The 21207-nt window shown below is 38.1% G+C and overlaps 1 protein-coding gene across 4 annotated transcripts in view; it reads left to right on the top strand.

Annotated features, from left to right (window-relative positions):
• LOC129771832 (matrix metalloproteinase-2) overlaps nt 1–21207 on the top strand; it is a 475554-nt gene that overhangs the window by 239805 nt on the left and 214542 nt on the right. Inside the window, exon 3 of one of the 4 annotated variants that reach the window (XM_055775902.1) lies at nt 9464–9491. The exons of the other annotated variants lie outside the window; for them this stretch is intronic. Coding sequence (XP_055631877.1) covers nt 9464–9491 — 28 coding nt within the window. The remainder of the gene's footprint in view (nt 1–9463; nt 9492–21207) is intronic. 4 annotated transcript variants of the gene reach the window in all.

Here is a 21207-nt window from a genome sequence, read left to right as displayed (position 1 = left end):
ATTACGAGAAAACTTGTGATAGTAACCTCGAGCCAACCGCGAGTGATCGGTTACATATTACTAACATAGATAATAAGAAAAATTTTCAAATATTGAACTCCCGGCCCCGTCAGGCTAACGCCATATGAGCCTTGTTAAAAATATATATTTTGGAAAAAAAATAAAAATAAGAATGTTGGAGAACACAATTAGTATTGAAGATTTATTTCTCGAATTTAGCTCCAAAACTTACATTATTGAACTTACTTAAAAGTGTAAAGCAAACTATCAGAACCAACCAAAAACCACTCATTCGACCGGTTACGTGACGTTCCTAATGTTATTATAAGAGACGTATGAAGGCAGTGCCATTGAAGTTCGAATAGCAGAAGTTTCTACGCTAAAGATAGATTACTCCTCTCATGCTCTAACCCAGTGTTCTTCTGTAGTAGCCAATTCAGAGTCATCATTGAATGAGCTCGACAATGATGATAATGAACCATGCAGGAAAGAATATGTTTGCCTCCAAAATGCGATTTTAATATAGCTAGTTGTATCAAAACTCCACAGTAAAAATCTTACACACACATACATTTCACATAATCACTCCAAAATTCGTCCGAAGCCTTCCATTCTCATTCCCATTTACAACTATCCGTCACAACTTGCCGGACTAATTTGGGCAACATCTCTTAAAACGTTATGACACTTTCCGCAGACATATCCTCCCAAACCATAACCATAAATGGGGCAGAGTCCCGGCACAGAGCATCATGTCCGCATCCACACGGCCCCAAATACGGCCTCACTAGAAGCATGACAAAAGTCCATCTTTTCCCATCTCGGAACCCCACAAATGAATGTGATATTAATATGACAATCAAACTAGGATTTAATATGTGAAATGGATGCCAGTACACATCCACATCCACACAGCAGCAGCAGCATCCAACTAGACCAAACCATCTCATCTCCGTACAGATGTACACAAACATTCGAACAGCTCCCCGACGACTCGGCAGCCTGCCTCACGTTGCTGAAACTGCTGTACATATACGACAATGATGGTGAAAATGTGACAACTAAAATGTTGGAACTTCCGCCGCCATATCGCCACCCAACACCCAACTCTGTGGTAGGTTCCACCCCAACTAGGCGTCGAAATATATAGTGCAGAGAATCTATCTCTCACAAGCCGTCTTCATCGTAAGCCATTAAAGAGGCTCAAACGTGGCATCAGCAGCACGGTATATTGGGATGATAAAGTGGAGCAGAAAAGAGGGATCTATTGGCTCTCCGACACCTGCGCCTCGTTCCCAGGCCCACGCGCTCACGTCGTTCAATCCGCGCCGCGTAACGTTGCAAATGGGATACAATTTGTCACACGACGTGCGGAATATGCGATTTCACACGCACTTTCCCAAAGCAGAAATTATTACGCCCTGATATCACCGGTTTTTCACCCCTTTTTACGCCCACCCCCAACACTAGTCAGCGGAACACGTGATCAGAACTTTGTCTGGCGGAAGGAGCTCGGGCGCACTTTGGAGGCATTTAACTGGCACCTCACGTACGAACCTATGCATTTGTTTGCGGATAAATTAATTAACTTTATTTGTATATCACGAGCTTTCATTAGCGACGGGAACGAATGGTGTTGTCTCTCGCTGCCGAATCTGGTAAGCACAACGTAATAATACGTAACGTGACTATTCACCGGAGCCACTCACGACTAGCGGAAACGGGTAGATTAGAGCGTATCATAATAATATCCTTAAGGCTTCAATCAGTCGGGGCGACATAAGAAATGCAACCTGAGCGACAGAATTTCCGCTTCCACAATCTTGGTTGGTGTGCACGAAGAAAACATTCTCTCGTGGGTTTCTTTCGTACAAATCCCAATGCGGTACCCGCAATTGCTCCGAAGGTTATAATCAAAGCGACACCAAAGAGAAAATCTACACATCCGCCTTTCCCCACAGGGAGCGAACGAAGAAAGCATAGAATCTGTCCGGCGAGAAACTCCTTTCTTAGCGACGACGACGACGACGCCGCCGCCGTCTGCAAGGCAGCTCTCACAAGTGGAAATTTATGCTGATTTATATATAATTTAACCATTTGCTTGATTGCGTTAGACAGCCATTTGCTGCAGTTCCGAGGTTTTTGGTGGCCAAGAGCTTTTTGATCTTGTTTTCCACAGAAATTGAACCCCACACATTAGAGCTCCGAAGCACATTACACTCTCCCCCTTTGACTGGCGGCGACATCATCCCCTTCTGAGCATCCGAGCGAGAGGAGGGGGGAGGGATGCTGAGGCCACGGGCTTGTAAACCACTCGATTTTGTGTGGTTGTGAAATTGAACGATGGCCGGTACGTGACCAGCGATTCTTGCAACCAATTTTCGTTCCGCTGAGATGTGTTGGATTTGGGAAAATATGCGATTTCAAATCCTTTCTGCAATCCGAGCGTGTGCGAGGGCAGCATCCCGAGAGCAATCGAATCCGAACCGACATATTACGTTGCGGGGAGAATTTATGGGCTTGGGTATTGGCAAGGTCGTGTAAATTATCTGTGGGTACACTAGTCTCGGCCAAGGCGTTACTGGTTCTGGTGGCTTTTTTCTATGAAAATTGTTGCTTTTCCTTTAACGTGAGTTTTCACCAGAATGAATAATCCTAACTAGAAACAAAACTAATTCTATTATAAACGCAATGCTACGGGTTCGAGCTCAAAATTATGTTTTCGGATTTTTGTGGTATTAAAGGAAAAGCTCGAGTCAAATTATGTAGATTCATAGAAGTTGATCTCTATAATTTAAAACTAAGGACTGAACCATATTTCTTACCCAACACTCATCCTGCAAAATTATCTGAATCGACTTAAAAAATCGCAGGGAAAAAGTATACATTTGTAATTTTTTACTCCAAAAGCCCGAATCCAATGCACAATGGTCCAGGAGATGCATTTAAGTGTAAATTAGCATTTAGAGCATGACGGTTGTTCTCTAGACAAAAACTGTCTTCGACAAAGTTGTTACATATGATAAAGTGCTCATTTTCATGTTGCCAAAAATAGGGTGACCAAAATTTCCGATGACATAAAAAATCTAACTTTCTTACCTCTATAGATAGAGGTAAACATAGTTCGACAATGTTGTAGTCCCAGTTATTTGAGACATCTTCATAGAACAAAGATTTTTCCAATCTCTTTAGATAACTAATATAGCGCCTTTATTCCAAGTTGCGTTAGGGTCACCATGAACAAAACTGTTTTTTTGCTCTAACTTTTATATTTCAAATTCTACATACAATATGTCTTCGAGAGACTTTTAGAACATACTAATAAAAACATTTTGCGATGCAGAACTCGTAAATATCTCAACTTCACACAAAGTTATTAATATTTCTTTTAAAAAAATAGGCTCTCTTCAATTTCTTGCCATTCTTTCTGGGGCAAACATAAAAAATGTTTGTTATCGGAATTTGAAAGAAAAAAAATCACTCTATATAATATGTGATTTTCAAAGATATTTTATTTTTTGTATTTGAGTAAATTAAAATTGAAATCATGGTTTTTGGGTAAAACCTCATCAATAACCTTGAGCAGGATCAAGATATTGACAAATTCTGCATCGCAAAATGTTGGTATTGATAAGTTCTAAAATTCGTACGAAAACAATTTTGATGTAGAATTTTAAATATAAAATTTAGAGTAAAATAACCGGGTTTTTCATAGTTACATGGATTAAGCGTTTTTTTCCAAAGTTGCATTAGGGTAACCATGAAAAGGCGTTTTTTTGCTCTAACTTATTGATTTCAAATTCTACATCAAAACTGTCTTCGTATGACTCTTAGAGCTTATCAAGACCAATATTTTGCGGTGCAGAACATGTCAATATCTTAATCTTACTCAAAGTTATTGATGGGTTTTTACCCAAAAACTCATGATTTCAATTTTAATTCCAGCAAACAAGAACAATACCATGAACAAAACTGTTTTTTTTTTTTGCTCTAACTTTTATATTTTAAATTCTACATAGTTATAAAAATAGTTATAACATAGTTTTAAAAATCACACATCGTGTAGAATGAACTCTGCTCTTTCCAATGCCGCCAATAAACTTTGTTTATGTTCGCCCCAGAAAGAATGACGAACAATTGCAAAGAGCGTATTTTTTTGGGAAGAAATATTAATAACTTTTAATAAAGTTGACATATTGACAAGTTTTGCATCGAAAAATATTTGTATTAGTGAGCTCTGAAGGTCTTTTGAAGACAGTTTGTATGTAGAATTTGAAATATTAAAGTTAGAGCAAAAAACAGGTTTTTTTAATGGTGACCCTAACGCAACATGAAAAAAAATGCGCTATATCGGTTATTCCAAGAGATAGAGAAAATCTTTGTTCTACAAAGATGTCTCAAATAACTGGGTCTACAACATTGTCGAACTATGTTTATCTCTGTCTACACCCGAACTAGCGTTGGCAGAAAACATGTCATCTTTGGCAGAAAAGATGCCGTTTCCTGTGCATGAGAGTCAAATGCGCAAATAATGAGCTATTTTGAAAGCTTAAAAATGGTTTGTATGTATGCGTGCAGACATCTCTTTCTGTTTTCTTTTCTCTGTTCATTTGGGATTGTGCAAAAAAAGTCCATACGACGTCAATGGGGATCGAACCAAGGCCGGCTGGAATGCAAATTTACTTTACACGACCACCTTATCCATATAGCTGCCAGCGCTATTATAAAGGAACGTGATAATATTACACCTCATCATAAAATGAAGTTGGAAGGTGTTTTCTAAGACGATAAAGAAGAACATGAACGAGGATATATATTTCTCTGTCTGGGCCGTGTATTTGGCAAACTATACGAAAAGCTTTCATATGCTTTCATTTAAATGTGTCTCCTGTTTCGCTCCCTCATATTGTCTCTAACATATATATTATACAAATGATATACATGTATTGGGGAGTAGAATATTTTATGTTATCATTTAATGTAATAAATCGGGATGCCAGAACATGTGCTAAAAGTTAACTTTGGGTGTATAAAGATAAGAAAGTTAGATTTTTAGCAAAAATTGCAAAAATAGGGTTAGTCAATTTTGGTCACCCTATTTTTGCTAACATAAAAAGGAGCGCTCTATTATATATAACAACTTTGTCGAAGACGGTTTTTGTCTAGAGAATAAATGTCGAGCTCTAAATGCTAATTTCCACTTAAATGCACCTCCTGGACCATTGTGCAATGAGTCTCATTTGTAGTGCTTGTTTTCTGCTATCATCTATGGTAACTCAACCATATCTTTAAACTAACACTAATTCTCTAAAATTTGATGGATCGGCTTTAGGAAAAATCGAGATGAAAATAATTCTTTCCTATTTTTTGAGGTAAGTTCAAGTGTAATGATAGATTTGAAGTTATTGATCTCCTTTGTATTGAATCTCCTCTTGAATTGAATAATTGAACCGTATCTATCACATAAGTATTGACGAGAGGCATCTTCCGTGCATCGCCATTCAACAAGCATCAAACACGCATCTAACAGATTCATACAGTTGCAGCGATAAAAATGAAACATCGCGAGAATGACCATTTATGAAAAATCGTTTCTCGACTCTCGGTCAAAACCGTTAATAAAGCTAGGAGCTTGTTGCAACTAAAAGTATCGAAGGTGTGCCATTCACATGTACAGGAGATGAACAAGTTCTAAGTTTCGCGCAACGAGAACAAGCAACACACACAAAGCCAAACACTGATGGCTAGAAGCGCCTGCTTTGCCATGGGCCTAATGGTTGTGTTAATTGCAATGTCAGATGCACTTCATGCGAAATATTCGCTAGCGTTCACAGCTCGAGGGGAAACATGAAACACAAAACGAGCAAAATAAGCGACCTTCCTTGTTTCGAGCACAGAACGATTCTGAGAATTTTCCTCAGAGGAGATGCAATACTTATACGCTAGCGACAGCTTACTAACTATGCAAGGGTGGAGTGTACTTCGCAAATATTTTTTTTTGTTTCTATTATAGTGACTTTCAACACATTTCGGTTGGTTCGTCACTTTTACCTCAATTTTAGGAAGAATGTCGCGAGTAAGAATTGAACTCGTGATCTTTGCGTGAGAGGTTACCACTACGCCAGATCGCCTCCTCGCAAATATTCTCTTTTCGCTATCCCCCTTCGTTGTTTCTATTCTAGCGGCTGCATAAGTTGCCCTTGTTTGACAGCTCTGTTCGGGAAAGCACACAAATGTATAGGGAAATGGGAATGCTTCCAATTTTCATCAATTTCATCATCACAGACTATGAGATTGTAATGTATAGCATATCAAACAAATCTTAGAAAATTTCCAATTCGATTGGTATGCAAATCGTTAAAATCCGTTCGCGGCGAAAACAGTTATTGGCGTTAACTTTATTTCATAAAAAACGTGACCTGTTTTCTGATTTGGCACCCTTAATGTAAGATGTAGTCCTTCGTCGCAAAAAACCTCAAAGGGGTGAGGCTTACGATGCAATATTTCACTTCTCTTCAGGCTTTCATTGTATTGAGAATAAAATGCACGTTTGTAGTCGCGGTAGTATTAATGTATTCACTTTGTATTACGCTGTTATTCTAGGTACATGTCTTGAACGTTAAAATTTGAGCACGAACTGAACCAATCAAAACGTGAGATTTAGCGCGTTTAGATAATTTTAACATTTTACATTACTTAACATTACTTAACATTTTACAATTATTGAATTGTTTATCACAAAAAAAAAACTTTTTTCACCTATTAAAAGCGGGTGAAGTGAGCAGAAGATCACATTAATTGGACAATTGGTGACCGGAAGAAGGTAATTGGTCTGATCAGAAACTAAAATAATATTATTTGGGTCTAATGGTATCCCACGCGAATCAGCGAAAGTCTGAAATGGAAGTGTTTGGAACCAACAGACATGGAGAAGGTGAATTACTGCAACTTCATATTTTGCCAAGTGACTCAACTATGTTTTATTATTTCCTGTGGCGTGCAAGAATCCAATATTGAACAAGAACAAGAACAACATATTGAAGCGAAAGCTTCCAGCAAGTTGTCAAACACTAAAAATTAATATTTGTGGTCAATTTTAAAAGTTATTTTAACAAAATATTAAGTGCATAATCGGAATGATGCGAATGTAATAGGAAAACCGGTAAGTTTCTTGGTTTTTTTTCAAAAATTAAAGCTTTATTCTGCAAAAATGGTAACAAATTGTTCCCTTCTTTTCGGCAATTGACGGATCCCTTTGCGGAAATAATCGGCCGGTTTATCGGCTAACCACGAATCGATCCAGTTTTTGACTTCATCAAAATTGGAGAAGTGCTGGTCAACCAGGCCATGTTGCATCGATCGAAAAAGATAGTAATCGGACGAAGCAATGTCTGGAGAATATGGCAGGTGGGGTAGGACCTCCCATTTCAGCGTTTCCAAGTATGTTTTGAACGGTTTCGCGACATGTGGCAAAGCATTGTCGTGTTGCAAAATAACTTTATCGTGTCTTTGTTGTCTCGTGTCTCGTATTGTGGCCGTTTTTCATTCAGTGCATGGCTCAAACGCATTCGGTTTTATCAGCTCATAGTACACCACACCCAGCTGGTCCCACCAAATAGACAGCATAACCTTCTGACCGTGAATATACCGCGCGGCCGTCGATGTTGATGCATGGTCGGGGTATCCATACGTTACTTGACGTTTAGGATTGTCGTAATGGACCCACTTTTCATCGTCAGTAATGACTCTATCCAAAAACCCTTTCTTTTATGCCGTTGGAGCAGTCTCGTGGCTTCAATTCATACGGCACCCAATAATATCCTATCTTTGGGATCATTCCCATTGCTTTCAAACGATCGGATATGGTTTGCTGAGCTACTCCAAGTGTATCTACAAGTTCTTGTTGCGTTTTTGACGGATGTTGATCGAGTAAAGCCTCCAATTCTTCATCTTCGAACTTTTTCCGGAACGTTCTTCGTCTTCCAAGTCAAAATTACCACTCTAAAACCGTGCAAACCACGTCTGACACGTTCGCTCAGTTGGAGCATGGTCACATGACTTTTCGCAGCTTTTTTGTTCATATTGTAACACTTAAACACTCTCGTTGGTCTCGTCTATGCTGTTTACGGTTCAAATTTTTGACATATACTGAAAAAGACACGCAATGACCATATCTTTCCAACGAATGTCTGGAAATTTGATTCACTGGAACAATAATCAAGTTACGGCATCTGTTGTAAAACCGAAGAAACTTATCGGTACACCTAATATCTCCTTTGGCCTTATTTTGCACTGATTGAGATCGTCTGATCTCGATAGTCAACCAAGGTTACTTTCATATCACATGACAACGATGTGAATTTATCTTTATGTATCGGTAATGAACAGCATTTTGATAAAATATATTGCATTTTTTTAATGATTTGAACCGGGGGCTTCTTAGGTATGATTTTGATTGTTTTTCAACATTTACTTCATTCTGGGCATGTGATAATTTCATAAGATAATCGCATGGTCACATCCAATTTGGTTCCTGCGAGTCGTGTCGAAATTACATTTTCAATGTTTGAATCGCAATAGAATAGTACATTTCAAGCGCGAGCAATGAATTCCTTGTTTTGTATTTCTATTGAATCGAACCTACATATTTTCCTGCTGAAAGCTTCGTCACATAAATTGCTATATGAACACAGTATGATGTTTTGTTTCATTCCCAAACAACCGCCAAGGATTCCCTCTCAAGAGTATCGACTTCTTTCGCAAGCTTCAAGCATCACACTCGAGAAGCCGCTTTTTCACGTAAGCAAAATTTCTACACCATACGCAAAGTTAAGAGCCTGTATGTTGGTAGCATTTCAGCTCACGAATTGTATTTTCGTGGAATTGCACAAATGCTGTGAAATGGCGTAATAAGTGTAATGATACACACTGAGACCTGGTACGGTTTCGGTCGGGTGTTTTGGTGCTTTTTTCTCACCCGAAACGACCAACTGCTCTGGATACAGGTAAATAGCATCATTCACTATTGTACTTACCATAATAATCATCATTAGAAGTGGGTGCATAGGGTGGGCTATTTCATCTCGGGTGGAACTTTCTGTTCATGGAAATACGTTCCTACAGCCGTTTCCGAACGTGAGCCCTCTCAAACTGATGGGGAAAGCAGTTCCGAGAAGGGAAGGAAGCTGTAATGAACAAAACGAATCTTTGTAAAGCGGTATTGAGACTGGGGAGAATGTTTCTCGAGGTGACCCGAGAATATGCATACTGTTCACGAGTTAAAGTTATTCAACATGTTTTCACCTACTCGACAATTGCTGAAAGATTGATTACCCCCTTACACAGAGACTTATGCTAGCGAACCAATATTTGTCGGGTTAGAGCATTACACAATGCAAACACATGTTTGCACCTGAGTGCCCCAGACTAATCTTGTTTGTTTTTGTTTTCTTATTTCTTCCAGGTAAATTGCTGTCGTTTGATCTGAGAAGGTAAACTTTCCCCGAAATGAAACTTTAAGAACCCAAACACATCACCCCTGCTGGCTTGGCTTGATTTATTTATCGAAAGGGTAAGAAACCATCCAATCAATAATTCAACGGGTCCAACATTAAAGTCTGTCCCGGGCGAAGTTAGAAAACAACGGACGCCAGTGACGTCAGCCTAAAATGTTTATTGCATGAAGATAAATCTCTGCCTTCAATCGATAATAAGTTCTGTGATTCTTTACTGTAATGGTAAAAAACATCGGGATAGTAACACGGCCTAACAATGCCGTGGGTGCTATTCCACGGAAAGACCTACCTTTAAAAGTACATCGAAATTGAGAGTGGAAGAATCAGGGCTTAGCTATTCTATGGCAGGAAGTGAAATTGGAGCGTTTCCCTCGCTACCTCGCTGTGTACAACGTTTTCACCAAGGCCATACATTCGCATGTAGTATCTCATTCCGTCGGTCCGTCGTGCATTAATATCCGACCTGTAACCGGCTCCCCATGGCAATCCGGAAGTCGCTCTTCCCGCTCGGAACATGTAGCGCGCACACACGGGGCACCCGAGCGCCCCACGCGATCTCGAAAACAGGATTAGTGCCAACAGCTAACCAACCCCCGGCCTACACATATGTCTCAACGCCAGCGGAAGCGTTTCAAGCGACCACCACAAGGTTGTATCTGGCAGCTCCGAGCCAGAGGGACAACCTCCATTAGCGGACCTTCCTGCGGCGCTCGGCACACGGGGTCAGAGCATCGTTTCAACCGGTGGCTGAATTTAGATTGTGTCTATAATTTATGCAATTTCGGATTTCCATGGAACTGACACCAGGCGGGCCAATGCATCAGAGTGTGTATTGCTCTACGTTTTCCGGCGAGTGGAGGAAGTAGATGGGAACCTTTCCGATAGTAATGAGTGTTATATCGCTGACATACAATAACAATTTCGGAGCCTCGTAACGGGTCACAGATTTAGCTTGGTATCATATTCCGGGGCAACGCAACAATGTTTGGATCTTCAACGTCGTCATCTGTGTGCTGTTTGCATAGCAAATTATGTCGGTGTTATATCACGACATAAATTGCCAAAATATAATATCTTCTTCAATGGGAATGGATACTTCTGAGCCACTTCGACTTCCCAGCCCATTGCTTTACTCGCATCAATCTGTCGTTAGCATTTGGCTGAAATTCTGGTGTCGAATAACATGTCTGTTGGAAGTTCCAGAATGTATAAGTACCAGTGCCAGCGGAATGTGCTTTCTTATACGGGAGTATCGTTCCTGATATCGTACCTGAATAAGAAACTAACCCAAAGTTCCGCAGAATAAAGTCGCAGAGAGACAGATCTGATGAAATGGACGGTATTTCGAATGATAATTTTATGCTTAGTTAAAAGTCGGTTGAAGGCAACAGTCACTTCCTAATTTAGCTTGCACGCCACATATTGGTTATTTCGGAATTTGTTTAACACGTTGAGTGCCACGGTTTTATAGTGACTTTATGAGAATTTTTAAGCGTATTAGAGCCATCGTTTCTTATCGTAGTGGAGGTTATTTTTGTTCGAAAGGGAGTGCTTATAAGCTTATAGGCTTATATTAGTTACCTTTATTACCATATGTTATACTGACAGTCACCGGTGTCTGACGGGGCAGTCAACGTGTTAGGGATTCATAGAGGATTCAAACAAATGTCGTGGGAAAAACTTATTGGAAATATTTTTGTGCCAAGGGTACATATGAAATCAAACCAAAACTGGTACATTTCGGAGAAAACACACTTTTGTTGCATTAACACGAAAAACTATATTTTATTCGGAGAAGTTTCCATTGATAGATATACATTTTTTTCCATTTCTCTGATAATTTGTGGTTGCTACCCCAAAATAACTGTCCTTTTCTAGATGGAAACCTTTCATCAAGCTGTAAGAATTGAAATTAATAGTTTCCTTGACCGGTTTTGCACTGTGTGATAGGACTTTGTTCAATAGCTCGATTGGGTTGCCGATTGGATTCCGATTGGATGATGTTAAATGTCCCGCCAAAGTAAGAAGGTTGATCGCCGGTACAGTCCTGCCGATTCCGTTGGATTGTGAAACTTCTTTTCACGATATGAAGCACGGTTTTTAATAATCCACTAATTTCTTACATTAATTTCTACTTAATAATTTTATTTAATTCATTTTTCACAGTAAATTGTTCTGAACGATCCTACAAAATTTTATCCTGGATGACAATAGAAAGCGACCAGTATATATAGGTTTTGGTTTGTAGCAATCGATGTATCATTGCTACCACGCGATGTTGATGATACATTAAGTTGAAGTTTATTTATTTATTTATTTATTTATTTATTTATTCATTTATTTTTTTATTTATTAGTTATTTATTTATTTATTTATTTATTTATTTGTTTGTATACAACCAAAGTTTAGTTTGAATAACCCAAACGGTTCTCAAGGTATACACTAAACTAATATGACGATTAGTTCATTCAGAACGAAATATTGACTACACAATCTTTTGAATGCAGAATATGAAGAAGCACGTTTGCAGCTTAAAGGAAGGTTGTTCCATAAAATTATAGCACGTTGGCGGAATGATTTTTTTTCATACGCCGTTCTGTTTCTTGAAACCATCAAATTCGTAGATCGTGAAGATCTCAAGTACACAAAAAAAACTTTGTAAATATGATGGAGCTCCAGTTAATATCCTGTTAGTTTGAAAACACATCCTTAATTTTAGGTAATTTTCGAAAGAAATACCCAAAATTCTGGTGTAAGTGAATATACTTATGTGTTCTGAACGAGGGAGGTTAAATAATTATCTCGTGATAGAGTTGAATTCCAATTTTAATTTAGTTACGTTCCAACTAGAGACTGAAGAACATGAACCATCAGTGTAGTTGAAAAGTGGAATGAGTAATAATTTGATTAGTTGGAGTCGTTGGTGTTCTGGTGTAGAGTCTAGCAGTAAAACCGACCGATGAAGACCGAAAAAAATGTTTTTTGCAAGTGTCATTAACTTGAGCTCTCCAATCGAGGTGGCAATCCATTAAAATTTTCAGATTCCTGACCTCCTCGAATAAGGAATCAATACCTGGTCTACCTTCATTAGTGGTGGGCTACAGGCTTATTGCAAAAGAAGTCTTGAAAATTATCGTCTGAGTTTTCTTGGCATTTAATTTAAGTCCATTCCTGTTACTCCAATTTATAATTCTCCCTACATTAAACTGACCAGACGTCCCGCTTTTCGCGGGACAGTCCCGCGTTTTAGTAAAATGTCCCGCGTCAGATTCTGTCCCGCGGAACGTCCCGCGTTTGTCAAATCTCTCGACAAAAAAAATTAAAGCTAATTTTAGTTCACTCTCTCTTTGAGTCAACATTATTATGTGATCCCACAAAAATGGAAATGATTGGAATGAATGTTCTGGCTTCGTGTTCTGTTGAGCAATGCGCCGAAATTTTTAAGCACTTTGAAAAAAATGGTAAATTTTAATTTAAAGAAAATTGTAGAATTCGCATTGTGCTCACCAGGTACAAATGCTGTAATTTAGCATTTTTTTTCAGTCGTAAATAAAGTCTGGATCACCGAAAAATCACAACCAATTGTCGATACGTTAACCCACGTTAAAGCAGTGGCAACTATATTGTCTCCCACAATCATTATTTTCGTCCCTGCACTTGGGATAGTGTTTTTATTTATTTTTTTTTAACTGACGACTTCTAAAAGTATCTGACTATACTTCAATTTTTCTAAGGCTGCTGAAAGTGTAGGATATTCATTTGGCAGTCATTTTTATGTAAACAACCCGCGTTTTTAAAACGCCTACAGAAAATTATGTTGAAATTCGTTGAAAATCCAATAAGTTGATAAGTTTTTCACTAGAATAATAGAATAATAAACCCTTTTTGTCTTAATTTCTACAAAGTTTATTTTATACTGGCAATGAAGTGAACTTACAAGACAGCGGCAAAAATATTGCCACCATATACAGGCAAACCTGTTTTTGTGGGATCCCTTTTTGTGCAATTCCTCGTTTGTGTGAATCTCTTTGTTCGATTTTATTATGAAATCGGGGCTTGCAATTGCACAGCAATTGCACAAAATTCGATCGCACAAAAACAGTTTTGCCTGCATGTATAAAAAAGAAACAAAACAAATTTGTTTGACTCGATTATATACAGGGTTCGATTACACACAGTGGGAATAAATCGGAGATTATATATAATCGAGTCCACCCTGTATATTGTCACATAACGTACTTTTTTTTTGTTGGCGTCCCGCGTTAGACCTCTGGCCATCTGGTCACTTTACCCTACATCATTGTTAATTTTTTCAACAATATGCTTCAAATGCCTAATATCGAAGCAGCTAAAATTACATGTATGAATGTATGAATTTCGGTTTTTGTTTCCCTTCTCCATTTTTGATCAGTATTTATTGGCATAGAGTGGCTTGAATATTATACAATAACATGTAGAAGGTGTTCTCATCAACAGAAATCTGAAATTCAAAATGTAACTATACAAATCAACCACCTGTCCATATTACCCCCAATGTCCGTTAGATACTTTCTTCAGTTTTGTTAGGCTAGTTTAATCATAACCGATTGCCTCATAACTGGCGAGATTGAGTTCTGTAAAATTTTATCAAAGCTAACCGACCTGAAAGTAAAGTTTGAAAAGTAGTTTATTTCAGGCTCTTCATAAAATGATACCGGGAACAAATCAGAAATAAAAAAAACCATTTAATGAATCTGCCGTTACGCAACGCAAGTCTCCGACTTCTCCTCAATTTTGTGTTTTGGTAACACCTAAACGGTTTATGATTTTCCATAGTTTCGTAGACGGAAGGCTAGGGTTCAATTGTTGAAAAATACCATTTATCCCAAGCATTAGATCGCTTATTGTAAAGATTAGTCACTTGTGAGTTATTCTAAGGGACGGTCGAATCAATAAATCCTTTTTTTTTAGGAGGGGCATATCTGTTAATGATTGCTAAAAGTTCATTGTCCAGCATACGCAATTTGGTGTTAACTTCGACACCGGTATAAATGAGGTTGAAATTGCAGTTTTGCAAATCTGTAACGAAAATATCAAACTTTATTTTATGAAACTGTGTTTTTTTTTATTTTTTCTAGTTCGCTTCAACTGATCCACGAATTGTTTTTGCGTTTGAGTGTCACCTTCATTCAAAATGACTTGCAATTCACAGTTCTCGGACTTTTTCGGGGATTTTCCACGCTCTTCATTTCTTACGTCAAAATTACCATTGCTGATTCCTTGAACCTAATGTTTCAAAAATTTCTTGATTTTCCAAGGCCATGTTCGATGCTTTCGATCCTAATATGCAGCAATTTTCTTCAAAAGGTAGCATAAAATCAATGCTGACTGTGAATCTTTCCTTCCTGGCACAAAAGTCGACATGTCCAAACAAACCTATGGTGCAGAGTAAAACTTATTTTGCTTAGAGTTAATATAATTTGCGAAATGTCAAAACATGAATTCTGGTTTCATGTACTCAGTATATGCTTATGACCTTATCATAATTAATTTTTGCACATATTTTGGAATCCCGATTTATCGCATTAAAATAACAAAAAATGTGCTACTCTCGAATTCCGGTATAGCATTTGTGTAATATGTATGGTATAGCAATATAAGATCAATATGAGCAAGCGAAACAAGAGACACATTGCAAATAAGCACGCATTAAGGTTTTTGGCATACAGTAGAACCCCGATTATCCGCGGAATAGTCTGGCTAGGCCACCGCAATCAATGACTAAAAACGAGATGCAAACACAATATTTCAGCATGATAACTATGTTTTATCAATAAAGAAATCATTGAACTATCCATCTATAAGGTTGTGTACACCAGAAGTCAAATAATGTGAAAGTCATGACCAAAACAAAAATGCAAAATCCTACACCTCACTGATAATTTCCGGGAAAGTCCATAGCATTACTATGGAACTCGCTTTCGCGGATAAACCGCTCACGGATAATCGAGGTCCCACTGTACTTTGCTACATACATGGCCCAGATCGAGAAGAATATAGATTCACGTTAATGCTCTCCTTTTTAATGTTAGAAAACACTTTCCAACTTCATTTTATAATGAGGTGTAATATTATAACTCTTTTTTTGCAACAGCACCAGTAGCTATGTGTACAGCGGGGTTGTGCAAAACTTGCATTCCAGCCGGCCTTGGTTCGATCCCCGTTGATATCGTTTGTAATTTTAAGCTTTTAAAGCTTTAAAGCTTTTGAAAAAGCTTTTATTTGTACATTTCACCTTTCAGAACAAGAAAAAGCATTTTATCTGCCAAAGCTGAATTTTTTTTCTGCCAACGCTAGTTTGGCAATAGTTGCAATAGTGAGCTGCCCGAATAGTGTTATCTGTGTACCTGGTCTTCAGCAGTTCGTGAATGATTTTCTGAATTACGTTGAGTTCAAGCAAGCCTTGCAGTATTGAACCATGAAACGTGTTTCAAATAGATTTAAGTATATTTGAAGCCCAGTTGTAGCCAACTTATAAGGAACCAGACTTACGAAAAAACAGTCGATGAAGACTAATTCGAATTCCACGCGGCGGGAATTAACATACGGATCATTATTCGTGAAACCGGAAATAGTAATGAAAAAGAACAAAACACATTCCGGAATATTCGATAGGTTTCGAATTCACGAAACCAAACCGAATCGATCTTTTCCTTCTGAACCACCGAGCGAATCAGTTTGATTTTTGAGCATTTCTTTTCCAGAAATTTTTGGAGTTTTGAAAATTGTAAAAAAAAGTTGTTGAGTTATTCAAACAATTGAGCAACAAAATAGTTTTGCATTGGCATAACATGACATAACATGATACATATCGAACATCCGATTTTAAAAAAAGTACAACACATACGCGCAGTCAATAAATAGTTTGTTATTTGCTTCTTGAAAATGAGAAAAATTTTAAAACTTTTTCATTCTGACAATTTGTTATTTGAAACAATGGAGATTTCGATCAATCGATCATGGAACTCCTTTGAGACTTAGAAAATAAAACACTACACTTGCTGAACAAAGGAATAGCATCTCTCCGAGTGATAACAAAAGATTATGTCACATTTACCTGAAAGACATTCATCCAAATTCCAAACACCCGAATGTAACAAATATCCGAATGCGACAGGTACCCTAATGGGACTTTTATCCGAATAAACATTTACTCAAATGTAACATTTACCCGAATCTGCTGTGCTTTATTTTATTACAAGGTATCCTTGTATTTAATTCTTATAAGCGTTATCAAAATAATCACATTTGTACAATAGCTGGTATCCAAAAACTTGTGTATTGCGTGGGAAGAGCAAAAACGAGAAAAAGCAGAGTTGACTATTATATTTTCAAGGTAATGAAAAATTGATTTAGTTTATAAACTCGCCAAAAAATTTAGAGGAACAGAGTGCGAAGTCGGAAATTTTAAGTGATTTTGCTGTAACTTCGTGAAAAATCAACGCATATCGATGAGATGCACATCGTTTTGAAGCTACAGCTTTCAGATGTTAGAATATTTTACGTACATATTTTTAAATATAATTACCTCTTCGTCTTTGATGATGAATAATTGAATAACCAACCGTTGCGCCGCAAATAGAAAGACAGTTTTGAAAACTTAAATAAATTCTGCACAAGGATAATTTGTTACTTTGACAAAAAAAAAATATTTAAAATTTTTGCACCGATTTCAAAAGAAAAGGATTTTTATAGTGCTTTAAAAAATCCACTGTAATTCTGCAAATATCGCAATAAGTTCTAATGTTAGCAGACTATTTTTTAAACTAGTGTATTCCCTAAACATCTGTGAACGTTTCATATTGATACATTCAGTCGTTTTTTATAGCAGATTTTTCAAATTTTTGAGTAAATTAGAGGAGCATTTAATCGCAAATCGTAGCAGATCGTATAAAATCGTATAAATCCTACGCGACTCTCAGAATGAACGATTCGTAACTTAAACGATCGTAACGTTTTCCTTTCCCATTTTCAAGATATTTATGCTTTATATTTTCTATGTTAAAATTTCCTGTTTCATTTTCGAAAAAATATCCCAAAGCCCGCGTTCATTACTAAATGATCTCTTAGCCTTAAAGGAAGCGATACGGAAAGGAAAGAGGCATGTACAAATTTCTAAAAATAAATCAGGGAAGTGAACATCATTTTCGGATTTCATCATTTCAACTTTTCATTTTACTGTGTATTTTTGTTAATTTCTATGTTGTGTTGATTGAATCCTATTTATTATCCTGATATTTCCCAAAACTCATAATCTGATTTGTCGGAATTTTTCCTTCTTCATTCGGATCAACATCACATTCGGGTAAATGTTGAATTCGGGTATTTGATGAGTTCTGGTATCTGTCGCATCCGGGTAGTTGTTACATTGAACCACTGAATTGGCGAACACAGCAGCGTCCATTTTGAATTTAAAATTTGTGATATAAAATTTTTAATTTAATTTGGATATGAATCAGAAATTGATCCATTCCAAGCCAAACCGATGTAGTGGTTCTCAAATTTTCGTGAAAAGTGGTAGTATTGTTCCTTATCGCAAAATATTAGATCCGTATTATTTTATTTTTTCATTAGGGTGGTTCGAAAAATGAATTTTTCCCCTTTTTCCAAAAATGATTGATTCAGATGATCAAAATATCAAATTAAAGTTAGCTAGTCTTTTTTGGAACAAAAAATGATTTTATTTTCGTAATTATTGATTGTATTTGTTTTTTTTTATAGTTTACACGACTTTGTTCTAGAGGGCGATTTTTTTATATTTTTTCTTGAAAGTTGAGGATTCTTTACATGAAGAGAAGCGATGAAGCTGTCTCAATTGAACGTTACCGAAAACAATTGATCGATTTGAACCGTGCGCTGCTCCGAAAACGACCAAAGTTTTTTTTCTTGATGACAATGTTCCACCAAACAAAACAAGACCCGCCAGGGAAATGGTTGAGCTATTCAATTGGGATCAACTCCCACATTCTATTCCTTCATTTCTAAAGCCATCGTAGTATCAAAACCCGTAACGGAGATTATGCTTGGAGGTACATGCCTATTATAAACTTATCCCCATTCCAGACGACAAAAAGAAACAAAAGTAGCATAAAATAAAAAAAGCATACCATAGTGTTAAGAAAATTGATTTTGATATTGAAATGAATAGAATATATAAAAAATAAAAAAAAACACAAGAAAAAAACAAAATCAAAGCCATATTCTCCAAGAGAATCTTACTATTTCAATATTTGATCCAAAGATCATTTGTTTGGAGAAGGACCACTGTTTTAAAAAGTTTAACTTCACTTATATACACACACTGTTTGCTTCGAACAGATTTATTTTAGTAAATGTTTGTAGCATCGATTTCATTTCATTTCTCCTGGCATCATATTTAAACGAAAACATAGCATCATGAATACGCATTTTAGAAATATCAAGCTCAGGCTGCAATCAATAATATGTACAATCGTTAATAATACTGGTTCCATAAATTTGTGCTATTGTTTTCCTTCTCTCCCCCGAAACCTTCAATTCGAAAAGAACACGTACACTCTACGAGACCTCCCCCTAAATCGAATCATTCAAATATTCATACCCTTCAATCGTTATGTAAATCTTAAGCGCTATTTCGTCCCAACAGCTTTGTTTCTCTTGCGCCTTTTGTCTAAACAACGAACAACGAGAGAAACGGGTTTCCCTGCCAATCTCGAGTAGCAGCTTCCCACGAACCATAGGAATGCCGTTCAAACGGGAGGGAAGAATAGCGAATAGAATATCCAAAATATCCGCTCGCACACTAACTCGTGGCTTTTCCTTCCGAAGAAGAAGCCGCCTGTAAATACACATCCGATCAGAGAGCCTCCACAGAGCACGATTGGCTCAGATCTGTTCACAATTTGCTTTTCTTCGAAACGCTTCCATCGAGTTAGGTTTGCCTGATGATGGGTACACAAAAGTCAGCATTTCCAGCTAGACAGATAATTGCTTCTCTTCTTGTGCCACTCACTCCTTTAACCGACATTCCCACAAAAAGCCTTCCAGCAGTTCGGCCATAAATTCATAACAAATCGCAGCTAATCCGACCCTCCAATTTATCCTGGTTAGAAACTGCTGCTAATCAGTATGTTTAATGCTTGTTTTGCACTAAATTAGTTCGGAGCAGTCAATATTCGTTATTACGCCCGGAAAGGGTGAGGCCGAGGAATCGGACAGGGTACGAGCGATCCTGCGATGGGGTGTTCCCCGGTGGGATGCGATCGGACTCGTTTTGAATGACGGCCTGTGTAATCCTAGCGTTGTACTCGCGAATGCACTCCCGGTGCGCGATGTTATTCATTCTTACATGTGCATTTCAATTATTCTGATATCATTTTGATTGAAATTGCTTCCGCCAGCCGACATTTCCCGGATGGAGGGGGGACTCGGAATGTGTCGCAAGCAAACAATCACAGAAATGTGCCGCGATGTGAGGAGAAATTTTGCCCGGATTGTATCCATGACTAGGGTGGGTTCCTCGCGCTGTCGCAAAACCCGAAACCAACCCAAAACAGTGCGAAACCACCCTACTCAATGTCATCCATGTTGGTCGCTCAACCTTCGCCAAATCTGAATTTGATTTTGTGCTTAATCACGTATGCATTTCCCCGCTCTGTTCGTGGGCGGGGAGTGTGGCAGGGAAGCGGGCTGGAATTGAAATGCGAATGTGAATCTCTTAAGTTCCCGTGGAGCTGAATCCCAGAACCGTTCAATCCGCAATCATGTTTTCAACCCACAATCCGCACACGTGACAAAGTTGCCCAAGTAAGATACCCAAGGCAAGCGCTGTATCGATTGACTTCGAATGTTTGCTTTTTGATATTGTGGTTTTGTAAAGTAAATGACAGCTCTGGCGGTGGTTCACAGAGACTGTGGTTTGTGGGGCCGCGTTCGAAGCAATTCACAGTAAATTCAACAAAGAAATTTTTTATAGTTATTATTTCGCTTGTGTACAATCCGGTAGGTTTTCCCGGGCAAAGTGTGCGCTTCGAAAAAGCTTAGCTCGTGATTACATTAATGATTCTCCGCTGTCCCGCTGATCCGGAGGAAGCCACAGGGCTATGAGGCTGCGGTGGTGTCAACACTCCCCTCACCGGGGGCCAATGAATGGGCCAAAGAAAAGAACCATCCGTTCGATTAATTAATGCTGATGTGGAGCGAATTTAACACGGCAATTTAATTTAATTACTACATTAACGCCAGCGTTTATTTATTTCGGGGCGATCGGGGCCCGCTGTGGGCCATATTTTGGGGGTTGGAGCTTTTTTTCCGCGTTCCCATTTCGGTGCGAATCTTTCGATCGATTGGGTGCGCGGGAGTGAAGTGCATCGCAAATGGTGTTATAGTGAAGCACTCAGTCGGTATATAAATATAGACACTGATTTATGTTGTTATAAAACGTCACTCTGCGAAAAACATTTCCATTGAAATCTATTTCGGTGTATCTAGGCCAACATCAGCAGCAGTTGACAGCATGTGAATGTGAAAGCTGGCCCCGGGGTATGCTTCTATGCTGCATTCAACTATTGAATGTGGTGTGCAATCTATGCTGTCTTATCAGTCGGCTCCCGTAATTGTTACATTGAAAGCGCATTTAACTATTAAACGAAACGAGCAACTGGACAATATTCAA

This window comes from Toxorhynchites rutilus, chromosome 2 (genome assembly GCF_029784135.1).
Source record: "Toxorhynchites rutilus septentrionalis strain SRP chromosome 2, ASM2978413v1, whole genome shotgun sequence".
Taxonomy (NCBI): domain Eukaryota; kingdom Metazoa; phylum Arthropoda; class Insecta; order Diptera; family Culicidae; genus Toxorhynchites; species Toxorhynchites rutilus.
The sequence above is the reverse complement of the archived record's forward strand: the minus strand, read 5'-3'. Positions and strand labels throughout refer to the sequence as shown.